At 46.2% G+C, this 25201-nt stretch overlaps 1 protein-coding gene across 7 annotated transcripts in view; it reads right to left on the reverse strand.

Annotated features, from left to right (window-relative positions):
• Positions 1 to 24978, reverse strand: part of UNC80 (unc-80 subunit of NALCN channel complex) — a 449893-nt gene extending 424915 nt beyond the window's left edge. For 3 of the 7 annotated variants that reach the window (XM_085870661.1, XM_085870659.1, XM_085870657.1), the window contains exons 1-3: positions 24647 to 24978; positions 19691 to 19739; positions 3396 to 3552 (exon numbers count right to left, since the gene is read on the reverse strand). In XM_085870661.1, the coding sequence (XP_085726787.1) occupies positions 3396 to 3552; positions 19691 to 19739; positions 24647 to 24744 (304 nt within the window). In that variant the 5' untranslated portion in view covers positions 24745 to 24978. The remainder of the gene's footprint in view (positions 1 to 3395; positions 3553 to 19690; positions 19740 to 24646) is intronic. The other 4 variants (XM_085870660.1, XM_085870655.1, XM_085870656.1 and 1 more) reach the window with 3 other exon arrangements.
• Positions 24979 to 25201: the final 223 nt, after the last annotated feature.

Consider the following 25201-nt stretch of genomic DNA (forward strand, 5'->3'; position numbering starts at 1 on the left):
AGGTAAAATACGTTGGCGCTAATTGAATAATTGGGTATTAAAACTAAATTGCGAATAATCGTAACTGCGAATAATATGCGAAGTTCCGGGCCATGCACGTACAGGCACGCGAGAGCGAAGAAACGGCCTGTGTGGTTGTTGTTTGTTGCTCGCGGTTTGAATTTTTTTTTTAAATAGGCATGTACTAGCATCAATGAATGAACAAACAGGAAAAAGGAACAGGATTAAAGAGCAACAGACACAAATAAAACCCATGTGACTCAACCAGACTTGATGGCATAACGTTAGAGTATCTGCTCTGAGTTTGGGAGGTCAGCGGTTCAAACGCTGGCAGAGTCATACCAAAGACCTTTAAAATGGTATGAGCTGCTTCCTTGCTTGGCATTCAGCATTTTTTTTTTTTGAAATGATAAGAGCATAGACAATCCCATAGGTTGGCATCCAAAGGGAGGAGGATATTCCTCCTTTGACTTTAATAAATGCCCAGCTCAGTGCGGTGAGAAAGGTGGCACATTCTTGTGACATCACTCATACCTCGAGTGCTCTGGGAACCACTTCTCTCCCCAAGCTCAGTGGCTGTGTTTGTCTCAACTAACAGTCCTGTGTTGTTTCTCGTGGATTTGTCTGCATGTCCATGTGTGTGAGATGCGTGTGTGGCAGCTCCACGACGAGCCTTCGACACTGTTAAAAAAAATAAAAGAAGAAAAAAAACACAGCCTGCACAAGGACATATAAACCCAAGCATAGTCAATCAATGAAATGTGCAAATTCATTCCATTAAATATACCATCAGAGATGGGGAATCCCCCACCATTGAATGAAAAAGGTCATACATATTCCAGATAATGAGGGAGGTGAATTGTAAACAAGACACCATTTGGTCATCATCTCGAAAAAGTTCCCCAGGGGTGAGGAACGTAGTAACCAAAAATAATTGAAATCAGATAAGCGGTTTTCCATTTATGACAAAAAACATTTTTTTCAAGATGGCCGCCCCAGTCGGCCATCTTGGATCCGGCCACGCCCAAAATCAATAGGGTTCTTCCTTTTCAGGTGGTACATGTGCGACTCAAATTTCAAATCGATGTGGCGAAAAAACATTTTTTTCAAGATGGCCGCCCCAGTCGGCCATCTTGGATCCGGCAACGCCCAAAATCAATCGGGTTCTTCCTTTTCAGGTGGTACATTTGTGACCCGAATTTCAAATCGATATGGCGAACAGTTTATGAGTTATCGCACTCACAACTATAAATGTTGACGCTGCCCCAGTCGGCCATCTTTGATCCGGCCACGCCCAAAATCAAGAGGGTTCTTCCTTTTCCGGTGGTACATGTGTGACTCAAATTTAAAATCGATATGGTGAAAAAACATTTTTCAAGATGGCCGCCTCAGTCGGCCATCTTGGATCCGGCCACGCCCAAAATCAATAGGGTTCTTCCTTTTCAAGTGGTACATGTGTGACCCAAATTTCAAATAGATATGGCGAACAGTTTATGAGTTATCGCACTCACAGCTATAAATGTTGACGCCCGGACAGACGGACGGACAGCCAGACGGACGCCATGGGTGACAACAATATCCCCCTTCCGCCATGCGGTGGGGATAAAAAAACTACAAGGGTGCTCGGGCGCACACCGCTGCCATGTAATACCTGATCCACGATAACATATCGGGCCCAATACATTTTTTACTTACGAAATCTTTATGACTTCCGTCCTCTGTTTGTGTGTTTGTTTGTTACTTACGAAATCTAAAGATTTCGTAAGTATATTGATCAGTTCCGTTTCTGTTTGTTTGTTTGTGTGTTCGTTTGTTTGTTTGTAGGCACGATAACTCAAGAACAGAAGAAGCGACCAATGTGAAATTACACCATGTGATTCAGGAGGGTGATGGCTAGTGCTGATTAGATTTTGGTCAAAATCGGTCAACGGTCAAGGTCACAGTGAGGTCAAACATCCAAAAAAAAGTTATAACTCGAGAACGGAAGAAGCTACCAATGTCAAATTACACCACGTGATTCAGGAGGGTGATGGCAAGCGCTGATTAGATTTTGGTTTAAAAAGAAAATTAAAAATAAATAAATAAATAAATAAAAACAATTCTTTAAAAAATAAAAAAAAAACGCTCAAAGGTCAAGGTCAGTGATCGCTCAAAATCACAATCGCTCAAAGGTCAAACATCAAAAAAATTATAACTCGAGAACTGAAGAAGCTACCAATGTCAAATTACATCACCTGATTCAGGAGGGTGATGGCTTGCGCTGATTAGATTTTGGTCAAAATCGGTCAAAGGTTAAGGTCACAGTGAGGTCAAACATTCGATTTTTGATGGTTTGGTACAGATTCTTCGTATAAACTTCTGGTTTGCGTCGCTACCTTCTCTCGAGACAGCTTTTATTAGACAAGGTTAGAGGTCAAGTTGACGATTTCGTAAGTACCAGTCTATGACTGCTTGTTTAATAATTCTCGCATCCAGATCCGGATTCAGATCTTCACCAAAATCAAATCAATTCATCCTTCTCACACATCCAACATGTCCACCAAGTTTCATCCGAATCAGTCTATAATATTTTTGAGATACAGTGCTACATATCATTTTTGGCCCTCTCTCTCAATTGTGAGAATCACTTTAAAAATTATAGTAGTCGCATCCGGATCTTCACCAAAATCGAATCAGTTTGACCTTGTCACACACCAAACCTGCCCACAAAATTTCATCCAGATCCATGCACAACTTTTTGAGATATCCTGTACACAAACAAACAAACAAACAGACAGACAGACAGACAAACAGACAGAAAGGGGTGAAAACTTAACCTCCTTCACCTTCGGTGGTGGAGCAAAAAAATCAGCACCAATAACGAACAAAAACTGTTGAACAAGACAATTCCAGAAAAGGAATCCTTAGCTTTTGGAGACGACCTCTAAGAGCAGAGAAGACAGCAACTGGCTCCAAAGGAATCCGGAACAAGAAGCCAATAAAATGTTAGAAGGAAAATAAAATCTCTTCCTTGCAATCCTTTAATAAAAAAAAAAAAAAAAAAAAAAACATAGCATAAGAAGTGCACAAAAAAAACAATTGTCTCTCAATTTTCTTTCATATCTGTGTACTCTTTCAACAGGAGTGCATCATGATGAGTTGGTATGGATAAGGATACTGCCTAAGCTGGATGAAGAGAATTGTAGTTTCCTGCACGTAGCTTTCCTTCATATTCTGTGATATGAAGGAAAGCTATAAAAACGAAGTTGTGATTTTGCATTGTTCAGCAACATTATTCCCATACCCACCCCCTGAACTTTCCTCCACCCATGAGATGTAAATTGTGTACAAACAAAAAGTGATGCGATTTATTGATGAGTGAGTACACCGTAATTCCGTTGGAATGAAGACCTTACCAAGCCTGTTGCGGTTGGAAAGCAGAGTGGCTGTGCAGTGCAGTACGTGTGGAAGGGATGTCTGTATTAGTTGCCATCGCGTAACATTCTGAATGGCTTCACATAAAGCCGGAGACAATCCCTGCAGCTTGTTTTCAACAAGGACTCGCTCGAATGACTGTCAAAAATCATAAACATCGTTAACACCATCAGTTTTGCAGTTATCACATCCTTTGTCTCGAATCATAATTTAATGATAATTTTGGATCTGCATTTCCAGTAAAGTTTATCAAACAATCCCATCCGTTAACATTTAATGTCACAATTGTGATCACATCTTTTATTTCAAGAACATGATATTTTGGGAGGAAATTCATATCCCCATTATTACTACAACCTCTTTAATGGCCGCAATTATTGTCACCTTCTTGTGGGTCAATCAGGAAAAGTTTTGGGTTCTGTTGGATTGGGCAAGCATGACATTTGACTGAAAGTGGAAGAAATTTGGATTTTGACCAGGATGCTGGTCATAACTCGCCGACTCCTTGTGAAAGACGCTGCGTGATGCAGTGCTCAATCAACGAATGTGAGCAGATGGCACACTCGACTTCATCTGAGAGACAGCACATTATGCAATGCATTACTCTGCGTCTGAAGCAACAATACAACAGTTCTTTTTCTATCCAAGATTGAGACTCATGGAACAGCAAGGAGGGAAGAAAGACAAGGAAGTGAAATGCAGATGGCCAAAGAATCATGAGCACATGGCTGAAGGCCCTGTCACACGTTGACGATTTAGCCAGAGTATGCCTGACGTATCCAAAATTTGGCTAAAAACGCTGGCACACGTCGAATACGTTATGGGTAAGTTTTGTATAGGTTAAGAGCACGCTGGCATACGTCGTAGTACGCCAAGGTGTTAGACAAATTTTCCATGCTTGATATTTTTCGACGTATGCCAGCATATGACTCACATGTTTCGCATAATGCTGGCCGTACGTTGTAGGCACGTTGCGCGATCGTTGACACACGTCGACACACGTTACTTGTAAGTTATTCATAAGTCGAAACACGTCGAGGTAATGTTTAGCGTACCCGAAACTTATTTATAACCTATGAGTAACTGTTGTAGGCAAGTTACGCAATCGTTGACACACGTTTCTTGTACGTTACTCATAAGTCGAAACATGTCAAGGTAATGGTTAGCGTCAGTGTTCCAGACTCCCTGGTTTTTCTTTTTTTTTTTTTCTTCGGTATGACGGTGATGTTCACACTTCGATTTCTCGTGCGGTTATAATATAATATAATTAATAGGCTGCCACTCAATGATTTAAATCATAACCGCACAAGAAATTGAAGTGTCAACATCACCGTCATACCGAAGAAAAAAAAAACCCCAAAAAACCAGGGAGTCTGGAACACTGACGCTAACCATTACGTCGATGTGTTTCGACTTATGAGTAAAGTACAAGTAACGTATGTCAACGATCGCGTAACGTGCCTACAACTTACGCCAGTGTATGTGGAACGTGCATCATACGTCGAGAAATTTTCAACATGCTGAAAATTTCGACGTACTCGGCGTATGACGACGTAAGCCAGCGTACGACGAGATATGCCAGGGTGCTATTAACGTACACAAAACTTACACATAACGTATTCGACGTGTGCCAGCTTGGTTTGGCAAATTTTTCATACGTCGGCATAGGCTGGCTAAAACGTCAAGGTGTGACAGCGGCTTCACACTTCGATGTCTTGTGCGGTTATGATTTGAATCGTTGAGCCACAGCCTATGAATAGCCTACGCCACGTGATCGTCAGCGATACGCTGCCGTGCTATAGTGGGGCAACTTAGCATAACAATTGTGCATTTTGTGAGGAAAGCACCAAATTTGGCACACTGGTGGCCTATCATATTATGAACAGATTTGGATATTGGGCCATCTCAAAATTTTTGATGGCAGTGGAAAATGGCTGCCACAGCCATCAGCGGCTGAATTTGAGAAAGCCCAATATCCAAATCTGTTCATAATATTGTTGCGAATTCGCACCCACCGGCGTGCGATCGGCCGCTCGACTCGAATGGTGGCCGCCTCGCCCAACGGAACGGACAATTCTGTCATGACCCTCTCGGAACAACGCCGGGAGCTAGTCACGGGTGGGGGTTTAACCCCACCACTACTGTGCCAATTGCCCACCCGCGCAGGATAGGGTTGCTCGCCAAATTCGATCTACCTAAGTACCTGCGCGGATGATCGACCGGGCGATCGTATCTCGCCGCAGGCCGACTCCGGACACGAACCGCTTAAGCGGTCCGTTCCGTGCTACAGTGATAACCAAGCGGCGTTATCGTCGGCCTCGACGGTTCCGATTAATTATCGGACGTATTAAGCCCACTACGAACCCTTAACGTGAAGCAGGATGGAGGGTCAATTAAAAGGAAGGAGACGAAGCGAAACGGGCACAGTTCAACATGCAAGCACTTTATTCACACAACACACGGAGAGCACACATATACAGCCAAACAGTCAAAATGCACCTATATCAACCCAAACAAAAGTAACAATGCAGAGCTACAACCGAATCAGACCGACACAGGGAAACACTTAAACAGTTCTACTTTACAAGACACGGCGCCACAAGATCCATACAAAAACCCCGAAAAGAAATGGTGACTTCCTTTTGGGCCGTCGAGTCCCTCTCCCACGTCCGTCGACGTGATCGCGCCTGGCCGCGACTCCGTGCCCTGGCGGGGTAGGCGAGTCCTCTCCGGCGTGCCTTGCGCCGGCATGTGTTGGCCGCTCGACGACACGGATGGAGTTTCCGGCGCTATCCCAGCGCGGATAGAAGGGGTTGGGGGGGGGAAGTTGTTGCTCGAGGTCGCGGTGTAGGGAATGGCAGACGCTCCGTCCCGCCAGCGGGGTCTAGGGACCGCCTCACAAAAGACCAGACCAGCGGCCACCAGGAAGAGAAGAGGACGAGCGAGCCGGAAGACAGGAAGAGAGCAAGAGCAACAACAGCGCTCCTTCCGTGACCGACTTTTTATCCCCTGGGGCTCCGCCCATCACTCCGCCCCCGTTTTTGGCTCCATCCTCCTTCGAGAGGGTTCTCGAAGAGGGGCGTTCCCTCACCCCGACCGCCTCATGCTGGTCATCCAATCGGCGGCGAGCTGCCCTCCCTCTTCTCCTCCTCACACCAAGCGCGGAGAATAATGGCGCGAAAAACCCACCAGCATCGTTGGCAGTTTTCGTCCGTTTTAAATAAAAGACAGGGAAAGAAAAACGATTACTCAAAGCATCGCAGCCCGGATGGATCACATAAATTCCCTCTCGACAACGGATTTGGGCTAACTACACATGTACTTAAGAGATATCTCACCAACGGGACCTGAATGGTGGTTTGCGAATTTCCACAGCCGTAACAATATGTTAGGCGACTAGTGTGCCAAATTTGGTGCTTTCCTCACAAAATGCACAATTGTTATGCTATATTTAGCGAAGTTGCCCCACTACTATGCAGAAGTTAGACTATCGTTGGGCATAGGTTGTGAACGCCAACAACACGCTCAGCATTCGTTGGTACAAGTTATCTATATGTGATTAAAACGTTCTGTGTACGTTACTAATACGTTATGCATACGTCCAACACGTTATTATACGCCCAAAACCTTTTAAAAAACATCAATAGTTCAGTGTACGCCAGCGTTTTACATCCATTGAGACCTTGCCATACGCTGGCTAAAACGTCAAGGTGTGACAGGGCCTTCAGCCAAGACCAAGATAAACACAAACTCAAAATAAAAAACAACAGAATCAAGTAAAAATAGCACCACTGGACCTGGAGCTTATCTGGGCCCTGGCCTAATGTAGTAAGCCAAATTTGGAAGTATTCTGACTGGTGGGTCTGAAGAAGAAGATTTTTGAAGGAATTTACGCAATTTTCCAAAAAAAATTTACCGAAGTCTGCCATTTTGACACACTTCTGCTCATATGATCAGCATGACCTCCACAATTTAACATCCTGACCCTGGCCTAATGCCGTAACCCAAATTTGGTGGCATTCTGACTGGTGGATCTGGAGAAGAAGACTTTTGAAGGAATTTACAGGACCGTCATTTTGTCACACTTCCAGTCACGTGATCGGCATGGCCTCCACAATTTAATATCAGAACTCTGGCCTAACGTTGTAACCAAAATTTGGTGGCATTCTGACAGGTGGGTCTGAAGAAGAATATTATTGAAGGAATTTACGCAATTTTTCCAAAAATTGACGGTCAGCCATTTTGACACTTCTGGCCATGTGATCAACACGACCTCCACAATTTAATGTCCCTACCCTGGCCTAATGTTGTAACCCAAATTTTGGTAGCATTCTGACCGGCGGGTCGAGAGAAGAAGATTTTTGAAGGAATTTAGTAAGTCAGCCATTTTAACCTACTGAAAGTCAGGTAACCAGAATCAAAGGGCGGAGGAGCTCCTTGTGAGCCAACGGCCATCCATATCTAGTGCCCAACTGTGTCTACACACGTCCTCCTGCAGTTGGGTTACTTTTTTATTAGGAGGTTGGTGGCAGGATTTGCACTCCGGCCACTGTAAAACCCTTCATTCCGCAAAACACACAAACGCAAAAAAATCTGAAAACCCACTCCGTGGGAGTACCTCCTGTGCAGCTTCCCTTCGCAGGGCAGCTCACCAGATGACGGGATTGGGGCAAAGCCTTCGGGACCCCCAATCTTTGATGAAAGGAGGGAAACCACGGGGTAACCTCCCTGGGTCAGATTGCGGGAGAGTGTGTCGGAGTGGTGCTGAGGTGTCGTCCACCAGACGGCGGACTCCTTGGGTTAACCTGAGGCCGTCCCTTCGGGTGGGTGCCTGGAATGTCCTATCCCTAAGAGAGGATGATCAACTGTCTCTGTTATCATCTGAGCTCAAGCGTTTGGACATCGGTATTGCAGCACTCTCTGAGGTTCGGAGACCGGATTGTGGCGAGATAATGGTGGGTGGTTACACCTACTATTGGTCTGGTCACTGATGGTTACCATACTCAAGTAGTTGCTGTCGCTGTGTCCAATAAGTTGACCCCAATGATAATTAAGGTAACACCGGTCAACGAGCGTATTATGAGATGAAGGATTCGTCACTCCTTAGGTGTCATTTCCCTGGTCTCTGTCTATGCTCCGACTGAGGCGAGTGACCTCACCGTGAAGGACACATTCTACGCCACGCTCAAGTCTGTGGTTGATCAGTGCCCCAGAGGAGAAACACTTCAAGTCTTGGGGGATTTCAATGCATCGACGGGAACTGATAGGGATGGTTATGAGACGTGTGTTGGTCCCCATGGGTCAGGAACTATGAACCAGAATAGCACTAAGTTCCTTGACTTTGCAAAAAGTCATGGACTTAGGGTGGCTGGTTCATGGTTTCAGCGCCCACAAGCTCATCGCTGCACTTGGTATTCCAACGCTGGCGGTGTGGCAAAGGAGATTGACCACGTCCTCGGTGACGGTCGCTGGAGGATGATTCAGAACTGCAGGGTCTACCGGAGTGCTCAGTTCCTCAATACTGACCACAGGCTTGTTGTAGCAACTCTAAAGCTGCACCTTAAATCCTGGAGAATGGTACCATCCCAGCCTCGGCTGGATGTTGGCAAGCTCAAGGATGAGAGAGTAGCTGAGGAGTTTGCGAACAGGCTGAGTGGACATTTGTGGTGTCTGGGTGCTTTGGGGGGTCCTGAAGAGTTATGGATTACTTTCAAGACCACCGTCCTTGATGTTGCCGGTGGCTGTCTTGGAACTCACCGCAGGGCAAAGAAGAATTTTGCCACTCAAGGGACACTGGATACCATTGACCAGAATCGCAGGGCCAGGCTGAATGGCAGAGCTGAGCTGTTTAGGGAGCTGAGGCGTAAAACTGTACGTGCACTGAGGGTGGACAAGGAGGCCTATGTGCGAAGAATCTGTGAGGGGGTAGAGCATCACCTGTGGACAGGTGATTCTCGTCCCGCTTACAGGGGAATTCACGCATTGCGTTCATCCAAGCCCATCCCTCGGAGCACTGCAGTTAGAGCAGAGAGTGGTAGGCTCTTAACAGAGGAGTCTGAAGTGAAGGCCCGCTGGGCCGGTTACTTTGAGCAGTTGTACCAGGCTGATCCACCAGCTATCGAGTTGGACGTCAGGGGTGTTACAATCCCTGTTGCTGACCCTCCAATCAACTGTGGTCCACCTTCGCTTGTGAAAACACGGGCTGCGGTGAACCAGTTGAAACAGGGTAAAGCTCCAGGGATCTGTGGCATCCATGCTGAACTTCTCAAGGCTGGTGGAAATGCTGCACTCGTGTCGTTGCATGCAGTTTTGTGCTCTGCCTGGAACGCAGGCATCATCCCAATTGATTGGAAGAGGGGCCTTGTTGTCCCTCTCTGGAAAGGGAAGGGTGATCGCCAAGACTGCAACAACTACCGAGGGGCGACGCTGCTCTCAGTGCCAGGCAAGGTCTTTGCACGGATAATTCTTGATAGGGTTCGCCACCATCTGCTTGAGCACCAGCGTCCAGAGCAGTCAGGCTTTACACCAAAGAGGTCAACGATTGACCGTATCCTTGCTCTTCGTGTCCTCACCGAACACAGACGAGAGTTTCGGCAGGGGCTGCTTGCAGCCTATGTTGATCTCTGTAAAGCGTTCGATTCAGTGAATCGGGATGCCCTCTGGAGGATTCTTGGTCTTCGTGGGGTGCCACCAAAACTGATCGATCTGATGTCTGAACTTTACTCTGGTACTGAGAGTGCTGTGAAGTGTGGTGGTACCATCTCTGACTTATTTCCAGTTGTTACTGGAGTTCATCAGGGGTGTGTACTGGCCCCCACACTTTTCAGCACTTGTATTGACTGGATTTTTGGGAGGATGTCAGAAAGATCAAGCTGCGGTGCATCGTTTGGGAATGTCAAGATCTCGGACATGATGCAGTCATCTTTGCGGAGACTTTAGATATCCTTTTGGGGCCCTCGAGGTGCTGAATGAGTAGTCGGAGCCGCTGGGATTATGGGTTTCTTGGGTCAAAACCAAGATCCATGCTTTCAATGACATCTTGGATGCTGCTGTCCTGTCTGTGTCTGTTTTTGGTGAGGATGTTGAGGTTGTGGAGAGATTCACTTACCTTGGCAGTGATATTCATGTCTCTGCTGACTGTGAGTCAGAGGTCAATAGACGTCTGGGTCGGGCCTGGGGAGTCATGGATTCACTCGATCATGGAGTGTGGTGCTGCCGGTACCTGTGCAGGAGGACGAAAGTCCGAGTCTTCAGGTCCTTGGTGCTTCCAGTCTTGCTCTATGGATGCAAGACTTGGACTCTGACCAAGGATCTGAGACGGAGACTTAATTCCTTTGGTACCAGGTCTCTTCGGAGAATCCTTGGCTATCGCTGGTCAGATTTTGTGTCCAACGAGCGGTTGCTGAGAGAGACTCGGATGAGATTTGTTACCTGCATTGTCCGTGAGCGTCAGTTGCGGCTGTATGGACATGTGGCTCGTTTTCCTGACGCTGATCCTGCTCACCAGATTCTCTCAGCGAGGGAGTCTCGTGAGTGGAGGAGGCTGATGGGCCGACCACGTGCCTCATGGTTGCAGCAGGTTGACCAGCATCTCAAGGAGATGGGGATGGGCCTGGCATCTGCCTTGGGGAAGGCCAGACGGAGGCCCCTGGAGTACCGACGGAAAGTGGACGCAGTGACGTCCTGTTCTGGCACATGCTCCCATTAAAAAATTTTTTTTTTAAAACAGAATGAGCTTTGCAAACCCCGTTACCAGTCAGGAGTGGGACGTTGCTGTTGCCAAATTTCAGCCAGAACAGCCCCGCAGTTTGGCCAGAGACGTCAAAATAGGAGACGGACGGGCAGACGGCCGGACCGATGACAATACCTTCTCTGGAATTCCAATTCCAGATGAGCTAAAAATGGACAAGAAAATGGGACTGACAACAATTAGACAAGGCAGAGCAGGTGCAGTGAACTTGGCTTTTGGAGAGGATCTCTTGGAGCTCAGAAAACGATCTGCACTTATGAAGAAACAGTAATCGGAATTCCAAGTTTGTAGTTGGGTTGGGAATCGACCCGAGAGTGGGAAACAAACAGGGTAAGTGTGATACTTCTGCACCATACTGTCAGACAAAAATTCATATTCACAGAGGTTTGTAATAAAACAACAGTGTGAATTAGCCAACGGCATAAAGAAGTTAGAAAAATTATTGCAAAAGCACAAGCAATGACAAGAATGGTGTCTTCGATGTTACGGTTTGTTGCATTTCGTGGCGCTGCTGCTTAAGGAAGGCGTTTATGATCTCAGAACATGTGGCCGACATATTCCCCGTTTCAGGCCACTCTCCAGATGAAAATTTGCCAGATTTTGTCTTTTTGAACAAATTTTTCAATGTTGGCTGCACCTTTGGAACTGATTGCTAAATTTTTGTAACTTATGAGCTGGCAGGATAGCTGAGGTATGCCCACTCACCTGTGAGCCATCTAGGCTGGTTTCAAATCTCAGCCGAGCTATACACCATCACCCTGGTGTTTTGCACGCATGGTGACACAGTGATGTGTGTGCCGTCAATCGGAAGGTCATTAAGCCAGAGGAACTATTTGCTAAAATTATTCGGTAGACATTAAAAAAATCCCTCAGTGTCTTTCACAAAGAGTTGGAGAGTTATCGCCGGCATCCTGGAAAAATTCCAAATTCCACCTTCAGTTGAACGTCAGACCTAGCCAGTTGATTTATGAACGACTGGGTCAAAAATGTTCCCTGGCCGATTCAACAATAAGGTGACGTTGACTGGGGCTGTTTGTTTACTGCAGATCCGTGTAACTTCTATAATCCGTCATCATTCCGAAAATTGTTTGCACATTGTATTGAGGCAAGAAAGAAAAACCTCGAGACTGAATATCATTCCCTTCGATAGACTGCTGAGACTTAAAATTCAGGGCAAGCAAACAAAATGAAAAACTTTGCAAAAATGTAAAGCACATTGACTTGTAAAAGACTTCCAAAAACAGAGTTCAGGTCTCAATTATTTGAATACGACAGGTCAAAATTAAGGAATATTCCTGTGACATGACAATTGCCTTTACTTGAAGAATCACTACATTATTGACTGGAGGATCAAAACAATTATCTTGCAGTCCTATAAAAAGTGGGAACGCAAGTTGATTTGTTCTGTTCACCCAATTAATCATTTAATTATTGGTTCAACGTTGCCATCTCCCAACGATGATGCCAAAGCACGCACAACCTCTGCACTCAGAAAGAAAGGGTCACAAGGTCTGATGTTGTCATGTTGCGGATAGGTCAATGACTTCTGTGTTTTGATTTTTTTAACTGCTTCTCCTCCGGTCGAACTCCTCTAACCTTCCCATCTCCTCGAGGTTGCACGCACTCTCCCCAGCTCCTGTTCCTGGTTAAATTCCAAAATTCAAGGCATTCCACCAACCTCCACTCTTTTGTAACTATTTTCTCCAATTTGTGTAACTGCCTTCCAAGGACGATTCAATCCCACTGTTCCCCCCCAGGACTCCAAGTATACAGTGCAACACCATCTTAGGAAATCCTCCATCCGATATAACCCATCCATCTCACTTGCAGGTTCAGCTCATTCCTTCCGATGCTTGTTGTGTCTAAATCTTACCCCACGGCCCTATTGCTCAGTACGTTTACATTACATTTCCTATTTCCATGGTCTTCCATGAGCCTAGATTGTTTTTTTCTAAAAATAATTTTCCTCAGATTTTTTCTTATGAAGCTTGGCAGAACAGCATCATACTGAGTTGTAGGGTGTGGGGAAGTGGGGAAGTGGGGGGGGGGGGGGTTGGTTGATGCCGTTATTGCACGAGGTGGTGTTCATGACGAAGGTTCAAACTGCAAATGAAAGTCATAAAAATGCAATGCACGGCTGTAGTAAGGGTCTCTTGTCAAAAAAAAAGAGATAGAATAACAATGTTGAATGGATGTCACATATAAACAGGATATCAAAAGACTATTAAAGCCATATAATTACGGCAACATGTAAAGCCACATTAAGGAGGAAGGTTTTAGAGAAAGAAAAATGAGCACTGCACCCGATTTAGCCAACTTATTTTTTTGAGAAGAGCTATACAATGGAGAACAACTTCATATATTTAAAAAAAGGGTAACCCTACATCTATGCCTGAGATGCCGCAGCTGAAGGGGGACGATGACAATAATTTTGTCCTCACAAGTCTTTCGGAGCTTTTAGGAGGCAGATTTTGACATTTCCTCAAAAGGATTAGCCGATTCCAGTTTGTCCTGTATTTAGTGAATTTCACTGTGATAACACACCACACATGTTTTAGCATTGAATAATGCTACCGAATAAGCCTTCAGGTGCCATGGAGATTCGTACAATTGTGCTAGGATAGTGAGAGTGCTGTGCAGCACTCGACCACTAATTACCTGGGTGTGCACTGCCGCTCGCCACAGGGCGAATCCCCCTTACCTGTGGCGAATATTTTAAACCACCCATTAGCCACTGTGGCTAATCCATGTTTTGGTGGTTTTTACCAGTTTTAGACGAATTTTGGGTGATTTTAGCACAGAATTCAACCTTCGTTGAGACGGCCACCATTTTGTATGTTTGGATTACGGGAATCGAGCGTGATTTCGTACAAGCTCATATATACTAACTTTAGTAGTTTTAAACTAGTTTCTAGTTAAAATAAAATAAAAAATAAAAAAAATTCGACCGAAATTACGCACGATTCCCATGATTCTCTCAAAAAAAATTTTTCCCAGAATGATTCAGCGCTACATGCTTCGTTGGGTCAGTGGTTGCCAGGTGAGTTTTGACATAATCAGTAGAAGTACCTGTAGTAGGACGAGTTTGTTTGGATGAGAGAATTTGATGGGTGACTTTGGTTGGTTGGATGAGTGAAGTTGATGGGTGAGATTGGTTGTATGAGTGAGTTTGATGTGTGAGATTGGTTTGACGAGCGAGTTTGACTGGCATGAGGTTGGTCCAATCCTGGTCCACAACCACCCCCATCCCCCACTACCACCTACTAAAGGCACAACGACCACACACACACACACACACACACACACACACACACACACACACACACACACACACACACACACACACACACACACACACACACACACACACACACACACACACACCATCACCACCATCCCTCACAATCACCACCTCCCCTGATGGCCGTTCATTCAACCAATCTCACACGTCAAACTCACTCATCCAACCAATCTGAACAATCCAACTCACTCATGCAACCAACCTCACCCATCAAACTCCACATCCACCTTAAAATTAACTTATTATTTCATATTGCTAAAAAAAAACTTTTGAATAAAATATGTGGCTATTTCCTTTCTCCTGTGGCTTATCATTCTAAACCTGGATTCGCCACAGTGCCCAATTCCTTTTGAAAGCCAGAGCACACCCAGAATTACCCAGCGTACGTAAAGTGAAAAGCAGGGTTCAGCAATTGGTTCACCTTGTCCATCTGTCAGTCCGTCTACCGACGTCGGTCTATGATCGAGGAACTACTCAATTTCAATTGGATTTAATGTTTTGAAAACTGTAGAACATGAAACTGAACACTAATCGGAAACAAAAAACTGCAGTTTAGCACTAATTTGGCAAATTGCACGGAATATCTTCCTTATCACATATGCGTGTTGGTTCAGTGTGTGTGCCCTTAATATCTCCAATCCAAAAAAAGGAGTAAGGAAAATTTTTTTTAGTCTGTCTGCCTTTCTGGCAGGCAAACAAAATTTAAAATCATTCCAAACAGTAATGACATCATAAAGGACACAAACAACAGGCACGAATAACTAATTTAAGGTGTTATATAAGGTGGTGTAAAAGATGCTGCATCAACAGAGGTAAACAATTTCTTTTTCCCCGACAGCTTTTTTAAACCTTTATTTTATTTCAATTGAAGACCACAAGGGGAAAACCAGAGATGTCACTTTTTATAAATTTCAGGGTTATTGCACCTGCCAATAGTTGGCAACATAAGGTTTCCTCTCACAGTATTACTTTAACAAATAACCAGGAGTGTCACATAATTTATATGGTATAAAGTTTTGCTGTGCAATGAAAAAACAAGTGTCGTCAAAGCTGAACAAGTAGAAACCCAGAGTTGTCAGTACTTTACTCCTGGTTATCTCCCTTTCATTCATGTTAACTGTTCCACCATAATATTCAGAGTTGAGAAACTAAAAAATGAAAGGTTGTAAAACTTTCACAGCATAAACTCTGAGCACTACAATGGCCTATTTGGTTACATCATGGGCTCCGTAGTTGGTGCATATCGTGGTTCAAGCCTGGTCAAACCTTTATTGTGACTTTTATAGGACCCACGCCATGGCTTAATGGTTAGCGTGTCTGAGTACCCATCCTCATTCGATGTACCCACCGCCCAATCAACCTGCTTAGGTATATGAGGGAGTCACATGAGGTGACTTCGGCTATCGCGGGGGTGGTTTATCCTTGGTTTCCTCCCGGTTTTCCATCATATTAAGTAGTACGGAGTAAGAAATTGAGAATCCGTCGTCATATAAGCGAAATACCCTTGAGTATGGCGTTGAACACCAATCAAACAAAAAAACAATGACCGTTTAATGTTGAAAAAAATAATCTGTGATCACCAAAGTCATGTTATGTATGCAAATAACCAACAAGCATTAATTTGCTACACATCCTGGGTTAAAATTGCCTGGCAATTATTAAACAAGGGAATAACCAGTGACGTCAGTTTGCAACATTGATTCGTTCTTTGCTCTTAAATGAAATAACACAGAAGCTTGGCAAATGCGAAATGCTTAATTTGATCGGCCAATGATCACTCTTCCTTTTACTGGAAAATAAATCTATATGACAGTTATTAAACAGTCTACCAAAGTCTTGAAACTTTGTTTTTCAATTTCTTCAAAATTGACTTATCCTGACATCTCTGGTTTTCCCCTTGTGGTCTTCAATTTGATCATATACTTTAACACTGTAGAACAAATCCCCTTCTTGTCACTTTCAAAAGCCTCCAGTTTAGCAGGACCGAACTTGGACTAAATATTACACCATTTTATGCTATTTCGATAAATCAAATTTTCCACTTTCACTCTTAGCATTGGGGAATATCGAAATTCAGCTAAAATGATGGCTTGGAGGAAATATAGATTGTGCCCAGAAATGCAAAGCAAGAGTTCAAAACACCCTTCCCATGTCCTTTTTCTCCAGACTGCATGGAGTAAGGTGCTCAATGAACTCTTCACTTGCTATGATTGAATTTTTTTTTTGTGTACATTGTCGAGGCTCGAATGAGAGATAACACACAATGCACAACAAGGGGGCAGGAGACAAGAGGGGTGGGAGAGGGAAGGACAAAACAGTGGGGAACAGAGACATTAAGAGATCTGTGGAAGGGAGAGGGATGTGGTGGGGAACACGGGGCATACAAGATGGACATTACAGGGACTTTCAGGAAGGAAAGCAGGGAAATTGAACGAGGTAGGTTTGGGGTGGATTAACTGGGGTAGAAAAGATCAAGGTTTTGGATGGGGGAAGGTAATAGGTGGTGGTGAACAGCTGTTTTGAAGACCTGGAGGGAAGAATGGGATTGAAGAGAGTGTGCGAGTTTATTCCAAAGGTGGGAAAAAAAGAGGAATGAAAGTGAAGGTGAGCAGTGGTTCGTGATTTTGGTAGTTTTACCAGAAGGGGGCTGCTGCGGGACTTTGAGCACCCTGCAGAAATATGTGGGGGACAAGATCGTAAAAGCAGAGGGGGCAAGATCGGAGAGGAGACGGTACAAGATAGAAAGATGACCGACCTGCCTGTGGTGAGAGAGTGAGAGGCCCAAAGACTAAGCCTCACCGTGGGAGATACCAATGATCCGAAATGCCTTGGTTTCAACAGTGTGAAGCCGAGAAAGGTGAGAGGCAGGAGCACCAGCCCAGAGGGGAGAGCAGTACTCCATCAGGCTGCAGATGAAAGCTTTGTATGTGGTCAGGAACTCAGGTAGGCTGAGGAAGGACTTTGCATGACGGAGGATTCCCAGTCGGCGACTGGCTTTGGAAGCGAGGTTTGAAATGTGGCTTTCCCAGGAAAGATCATGGCAGATAGTTGAGACCCAGAAGCTTGAATGAAAGGACTTCTTCCAGAGAATTATTGAGAAAGTAGATGGGGGGGTCTAAACGGTCCTTTCAGAGAGACAGTGAGAGTGTGAGATTTGTCCCGATTGAAAGACATGTTCCTCGTGTTGAACGAGTTTGTGATTTTACCAGATCTGCAGTGAGCGAAGAAGCTGCTGCTTGCCGGTCTGAGGGATGACAGATGGAACGGCAGAGGGTGGAGTCATTAGCAAAGAGATAAAGAGGATTTTCCAGAGTCGGAGAGATCACTGATGAAAACCAGAAAAAGAACAGGGCCCAGAACTCTACCTCGAGGAACTCCAGCCTGGACAGGAAGAGGGGATGAAAGAACTCCATTTAGGGCCACACGTTGACTGCGACAGCAGAAGATGTCTGCGAGCCATGAGTGGAGATGGCCTTGGATACCATAGGAAGAGAGTTTGGTGAGCAGGGCAGGGTGCCAGACCATGTCAAAAGCACGTGATATGTCGAGGGATACGGCTCGGATTTCCTGTGTGGCATTGAGGACCTCCATCCATCCATTGTTGGGAGAGCAGAAGTAGCATATCCAGGGCAGAGTGACCTGGTCTGAAACCAAATTGATGATCGGAAATCAAGCCATTGGAGAAGAGGAAGGATTTAATGTCTGAAGCGATGATGGATTCCATAACATTGCTGATGATTGGGAGGATGATTGGTCTGTAGTTGCAGGGATCTGTTTTGGCACCTTTGTTGTGCAGGGCAGTAATGTTTGCTGATTTCCAAGCAGATGGCAGATGACCTTGAGCAAATGAGAGGGTGAATGGAACAGAGAGAGGGTGAACAAGAGCAGAAGAGCAGGTTTTTCGGACACATGGGCTGATGGCGTCTGGACCGATTGCAGAATCTGAGTCAAGGTTTGACAGCAAACTCTCCACCTTGTCAGAAGAAAAGGACACAGAGTCCAGGGACAGTTGGGTGTGATGAGTAAGGTGGGTACAGAAAGCGATGGGTTTCGGTCAGTTGATTTAGATGCAAACACCGAGTTTAGGCATTCAGCCTTTTCACGTGCGGTATCAGCAGTGCAGCCATTTGAGGTAAGGGAGGGGATGGAGGGGGGGGGGGAAATACACCAGAAACAGATTTGATTGGACGCCACCAGGATTTGGAGGAGGGAGAGATTCTCAGTATTATGATTAGTTAAAATAATATTGCCGTACGCGAGTACGATCACTTTTTGTGACCTTCTGGTTTTCAAACATCTGACTTGTGCACTTCCGTTTTGATCACGAGCAGCATAACCTATGTGTAATTAATATGCTGCCTTTTAGTTTGATTTGAGGCCTCGATTTCTTCTTCAATTTGCAACTTGCTGTTTTATCTCAAGATATTCTTTTCTATCCTTAATCAATAAAGTGAAAGATATGGTGTTCTTCTTTATTTTTTTTTTGCTCCCAAACAAATTCTGCCCCCCTTGCCTCAATTCTACTGCTGAGGAATCCTGGTCTCTGCACACACTGCTAAAAACAGATAATGCTGCTCACTACGGTCACATACAGGGTAAGGTGTGCACTTCAGCACATCATAAGCACAGGAACATGACTACATTCTCGACATTTCAGGCAATCTCATCTGTGGACCATCTGAATGCACTTGTAATTCTTGCTGCTTGACTGTCATCAACATGGAGTACATGCCCTCACCCCCACCCCCCCTTGCTCTGCTCATTTTCATTTTCCTCTGCACTTGGCCTTGCTCATTTTCCTTGATTACACAAGTGTCTATGATGGAGTTAAGCCAGCGACGCCATCTGTCAGCATTCTATGGCGGATGTCAAAGATTCTTCAGGATTTGAGCGAGCTGCAGTGATTGTGGCACTGCATCACACCTCCTGGAGGGGATTTCTTCATCATTGTGTGGTCATGTGGTTTCAAATCGGGGAAAGGGGGAGGGGTGGGGTAATGCCTGTCACATGGAATTGCAAACCATCTCAAAGTCACACAGTCTATAAGATCAGCAACAACACAGACAACTGAACCGACTACATGCAAAATAAACATTACCCAAGAGATGATAAGGAGATGTCATGAGACAATGACATTCAGGCTAGAACCCTGGCGATGGTTTAAATTAGGACAAATGGGCTGACAAGTAGGATAGAGTTTCAGAAAAAGAGGCAATTCAACATACCACACACGAGGCCTCGTACTGCTTCCCCAACTTGGGCCGGATAAAGGCACTGAGAAACAAAAGTCAAAGCAACAAATCAAATTTCTACTTCGTAGTTTGAGTAAATCATCTTCTTAGGTACAATGAACAACTTGGAAGGAGCCGATGTGGAGAATTGAGGGAATATCGAGAATTAAGCAGGAAGAAAGACGAGAGAAGCAAGGATCATAGAATTGGGGAGACGGGTTGAGGGACAAAATGGATTTGGCGAAGATAGAGATTAAGGGGTGGGAAAGTAAGTGGAATGTTTTCAGCAAAGAGAGTGGGGAAAGGTATGGGGGGTCGACGGTTGTTTATGCAAGTTGTTCAATTTCACATACGTAACACAAACATGGCACCTTGCAGGAGGCTTATGTAAATGTATTTGTTTTTAAGGTCTGGCGGGATATCCTCGAGGTATGTCTACTCACCTCGAAGCTGCCTAACCTGGGTTTGAATCGTCCTCCTCGATATACTGTCATCTTGCTGTTTTGAAAACTATCAACTGTGATCCTGGTGTTTCACAAACAGAGCGATTCGTCAATGCATGTGCCATCCCTCGAATCGATGTTAAACTGGACGTCCCATCTGTGGTGATAATTAGTGGATGCTAAAGATCCAACCGCGAAGAGTGTGCGAGTTGGCGCCGGCATCCTCGTCAAAATCCAAATTCCTGCCCGAACCTACAAGGGACACAGTATCAGCAGCACAGCTACCCCCCCTCCCTTCAGCCACTAATGCTGCTCACAGTCATGTGCTGCATACGAAAGAAGAAGAAGAGGAAGAAAATTTGTTTCTTATTTACCACCTTTGAATCGAGGCATCGAAATCTCCAGGATACTGGCATTCACAATAATATGGAATATGTCTGGTTACTTTTCATAACTAAGTATATGGTCAATTGCCTTGCTTCATCAGGATTCCTTTTAGTCTATAAACCCTGCGCAAACCGCTATAAATCTCCATTATTGAGTCGATGAATCTCGTTGTGGATCAAATCAAATGTCTCGCAAATAACTACCACCTCCTTTCCATAGATCTCTGGGCCACTCTGGTCAGTCGTCTATGGATCTGCACTGATGTTGTATTGGATGATCCTTCAGAACTACATATCTAGTCCACATGCAAATATGGCGGAATGTGACACTCCACCCACGTATGCTCCATACACGTTCTTTCCTGTACTTCACCTTACTCATATCTCCTTCCCTGCTCTCAACACTCCTTTCACACTCAACTACCCCCCCCCCACCCCTTCTCTTTCCTATCATCATCCCTTATCTTTATTTTCTCAATTTAGCCCCTCGACTTCCAGTTCGAGCATTTCCCCACATGTTGGTCGAATCTGCAGCTGCTTCTCCCACCTCGTGAAAGCAAAGTTTTCTGAAACAGATGTGTCGTGTTTTTCTGTTATATTTTCATCCCGGTGTTTCTGTTTATGTTTTCGTCCAATTTTCCGTGTTAAATCATACATACCTTGTTGTGCGATATTTGTCAAATTTGTTTTCATGATGTTTAAGGCCTACTCCTCATCGTAGCTTCCATTAAAAAAAAAAATCTGTGCCCTTAATTGTGGTGCCGTGTTCCGTATTTTACATGATTTTTACAAAATATTGTCCTTTATACCTACTCAGCATTGTCCTATTTCCAATCTTCACCCCCCCCCCCAAAAAAAATAAAAAATATATATTTCACTCCAAAACTATCTCATTGTGCCACAATTCTTTTCTGCCGATACTTCTTGTACTCCATTCTCTCTTTCTCCCTTTTCGCAATATCTCTAAACTGAATATTCATTTGATGTAAATGCTTCTTCGTTCTTCCTTCAAAATCATTTTAAAATCATTTAAAAAAAATTCTCACATGATCCCCCATCCAAAACTTCGATCTTTTCCACCTCCGTTAATCCACCCCAAATCCACCTCCTTCAAATTCTCTGCTTTCCTTCCTGAAAGTCCCTGTAATATCCATCTTGTATTCCCCGTGTACCCCGCCCCATCCCTCTCCCTTCCACAGATCTCCTAATGTCTCTGTTCCCCACTGTTTTGTCCTTCCCACTCCCACCCCTCTTGTCTCATTCCCCCTTTGATGTGCATTGTGTGTTCGCTCTCAAAAGAGCCTCGACAAGGTAAACGAAAAAAAAAAAACTGTTACCATTTACGGAAGTGTGTGTGTGTGTGTGTGTGTGTGTGTGTGTGTGTGTGTGTGTGTGTGTGTGTGTGTGCGTGTGCACGCGTGCGTGCGTGCGTGCGTGCGTGCGTGCGTGCGTGCGTTTTGCTTGTTGGTTGTTATCTCCATATGCGGGTTTCAGAAAGTGCACCGGATCCCTCTGAGGTATCGAAGTATCCACCATTGTGTGTTTGTGTGTGAGATTGTTTGGTTGGTATCTCCATGTTTGGGTTCCAGAAAGTGGGATGGAGCACTCCCAGGTGTGTGTGTGTGTGTGTGTGTGTGTGTGTGTGTGTGTGTGTGTGTGTGTGTGTGTGTGTGTGTGTGTGTGTGTGTGTGTGTGTGTGTGTGTGTGTGTGCCGTTGATTGGTGTCAACATCTGTGGAATGGAGTCCTCCAAAGGTGTGCTCAAAGTATCCACCTATATTTCAGTAAGAGGATCACGATTCATGGACCAAGCTGTGAAGTTTTCTGTTTTCAAAGTTTTGTACAGAGGGCTCTCTTCAGGATCATTACTGAGCCCCGGACGGCTTCCAACTGTACTTTGTTTGGAGGGATATTCCCAGGGATGGTTTTTAATATCTATGTGAGGTTCTTCATCATCACTGGTACAACGTTGGCATTCTTCAGCTTCCAGGATATTTTCACCTCCCTCTACCTCGCCTCTGTCTCTCTCTCTGTCGCCCTCTCTCTCTCTCTCTGTCGCCCTCTCTCTCTCTCTCTCTGTCGCCCTCTCTCTCTCTCTCTCTGTCGCCCTCTCTCTCTCTCTGTCGCCCCCTCTCTCTCTCTGTCGCCCCCTCTCTCTCTCTGTCGCCCCCTCTCTCTCTCTCTCGCCCCCTCTCTCTCTCCCTCCCCCCCTCTCTCTCTCTCTCGCCCCTTCTCTCTCTCTCTCCCGCCTTCTCTCTCTCTCTCGCGCCTTCTCTCTCTCTCTCGCGCCTTCTCTCTCTCTCTCGCCCTCTCTCGCCCTCTCGCCCCCTCTCGTCCTCTCTCGCCCCCTCTCGCCCTCTCTCGCCCTCTCTCGCCCTCTCTCGCCCTCTCTCGCCCTCTCTCGCCCTCTCTCGCCCTCGCCCTCTCTCGCCCTCGCCCTCTCTCGCCCTCTCCCTCTCTCGCCCTCGCCCTCTCTCGCCCTCGCCCTCTCTCGCCCTCTCCCTCTCTCGCCCTCTCTCTCTCTCGCCCTCTCCCTCTCTCGCCTCTCTCCCTCTCTCGCCCTCTCTCTCTCTCGCCCTCTCTCTCTCTCGCCCTCTCTCTCTCTCGCCCTCTCTCTCTCTCGCCCTCTCTCTCTCTCGCCCTCTCTCTCTCTCTGTCGCCCTCTCTCTCTCTCTCTCTCGCCCTCTCTCTCTCTCTCGCCCTCTCTCGCCCTCTCTCGCCTCTCTCTCTCTCTCTCTCTCGCCCTCTCTCGCCCTCTCTCGCCCTCTCTCGCCCTCTCTCGCCCTCTCTCTCTCTCGCCCTCTCTCTCGCCCTCTCTCTCTCGCCCTCTCTCTCGCCCTCTCTCGCCCTCTCTCTCTCTCGCCCTCTCTCTCTCTCGCCCTCTCTCTCTCTCGCCCTCTCTCTCTCTCTCGCCCTCTCTCTCTCTCTCGCCTTCTCTCTCGCCCTCTCTCTCTCTCGCCCTCTCTCTCTCTCGCCTCTCTCTCTCTCTCTCTGGCCCTCTCCCTCCCTCGCCCTCTCTCTCTCTCTCGCCCTCTCTCTCTCTCGCCCTCTCTCTCTCTCGCTCTCTCTCTCTCTCTCGCCCTCTCTCTCTCTCTCTCTCTCTCTCTCTCTCTCTCTCGCCCTCTCTCTCTCTCTCTCGCCCTCTCTCTCTCTCTCTCGCCCTCTCTCTCTCTCGCCCTCTCTCTCTCTCGCCCTCTCTCTCTCTCGCCCTCTCTCTCTCTCGCCCTCTCTCTCTCTCCCCCTCTCTCTCTCTCTCGCCCTCTCTCTCTCTCTCTCTCTCGCCCTCTCTCTCTCTCGCCCTCTCTCTCTCTCGCGCTCTCTCTCTCTCTCTCGCCCTCTCGCTCTCTCGCCCTCTCTCGCTATCTCGCGCCCTCTCTCTCTCTCTCGACCTCTCTCTCTCTCTCGCCCTCTCTCTCTCTCGCCCTCTCTCTCTCTCCCCCTCTCTCTCTCTCGCCTCTCTCTCTCTCTCGCCCTCTCTCTCTCTCGCCCTCTCTCTCTCTCGCCCTCTCTCTCTCTCGCCCTCTCTCTCTCTCGCCCTCTCTCTCTCTCGCCCTCTCTCTCTCTCGCCCTCTCTCTCTCTCGCCCTCTCTCTCTCTCGCCCTCTCTCTCTCTCGCCCTCTCTCTCTCTCTCGCCTCTCTCTCTCTCTCTCGCCTCTCTCTCTCTCTCGCCTCCGTCTCTCTCTCTCTCTCGCCTCTCTCTCTCTCTCTCTCTCTCGCTCTCTCTCTCTCTCTCTCTCTCTCTCTCTCTCTCTCTCTCTCTCTCGCTCTCTCTCTCTCTCTCTCTCTCGCCTCTCTCTCTCTCTCTCTCTCTCTCTCTCTCTCTCGCCTCTCTCTCTCTCTCTCTCTCTCTCTCGCCTCTCTCTCTCGCCTCTCTCTCTCGCCTCTCTCTCTCGCCTCTCTCTCTCGCCTCTCTCTCTCGCCTCTCTCTCTCGCCTCTCTCTCTCGCCTCTCTCTCTCGCCTCTCTCCCCCCCCACCTCCCCACCTCACTTCATTGACTCGTCGGCGAAGCGACGGGTTGTATTTCCTCGTAAGCAATATATAGCATAAACGCCTCATTCATATACAGTGCTTGACAAAGGTAAATTTGAGAAGGCCATGTTGTTTGTAGATAAATGAATCACCTTGTCTGACGCCATAAGAACGTTTGGATGGGAAGTGGAATCCCAGAGTCACCATGGCCTTCCTGTGCAAGCCCTTGCGAGGTCTTTCTTTTCCCCATGCGTGCTCTCTCAAACACTCTGCAATCACTTGCACACAGTCACACCACCTATTGTGGAAAAACACAAAAAGGCAAATTACTCGTTTTTCGAAATGCACAAACAGTGGGCATTGAAGGGGTTTAGTGGTGCAATCAGGTGGGCTGAAGGAACGTACTGAGGTCACGAGTGCACTTACTTGAGAGGTCTCATTTGGGTTAAATTCCCGACCAGACTCTAAATGGTTCGATTGGTGCTCCGCGGGCAGGACGTTGCAGATCACCAAGTGCCCCATCCCTCAGATGGACATTCAGTTGGGTGCCCGAAGTGCTGTTAAAGATCTGTAGTGGCATCATTTTGCCTTTGGTTTCGTAATACGTGAATATGCCTTCGCTTTGGCTTAATGGAGTTTCTCGGCAGGGGTTTTTCAGCGTTTTTTTCCATTGTAGTTGCATATAGAATCGATTCGGAATTTGAACA

This window comes from Eptatretus burgeri, chromosome 2 (genome assembly GCF_056783735.1).
Source record: "Eptatretus burgeri isolate ZD-2024b chromosome 2, Ebu_testis_v1, whole genome shotgun sequence".
Taxonomy (NCBI): Eukaryota; Metazoa; Chordata; class Myxini; order Myxiniformes; family Myxinidae; genus Eptatretus; species Eptatretus burgeri.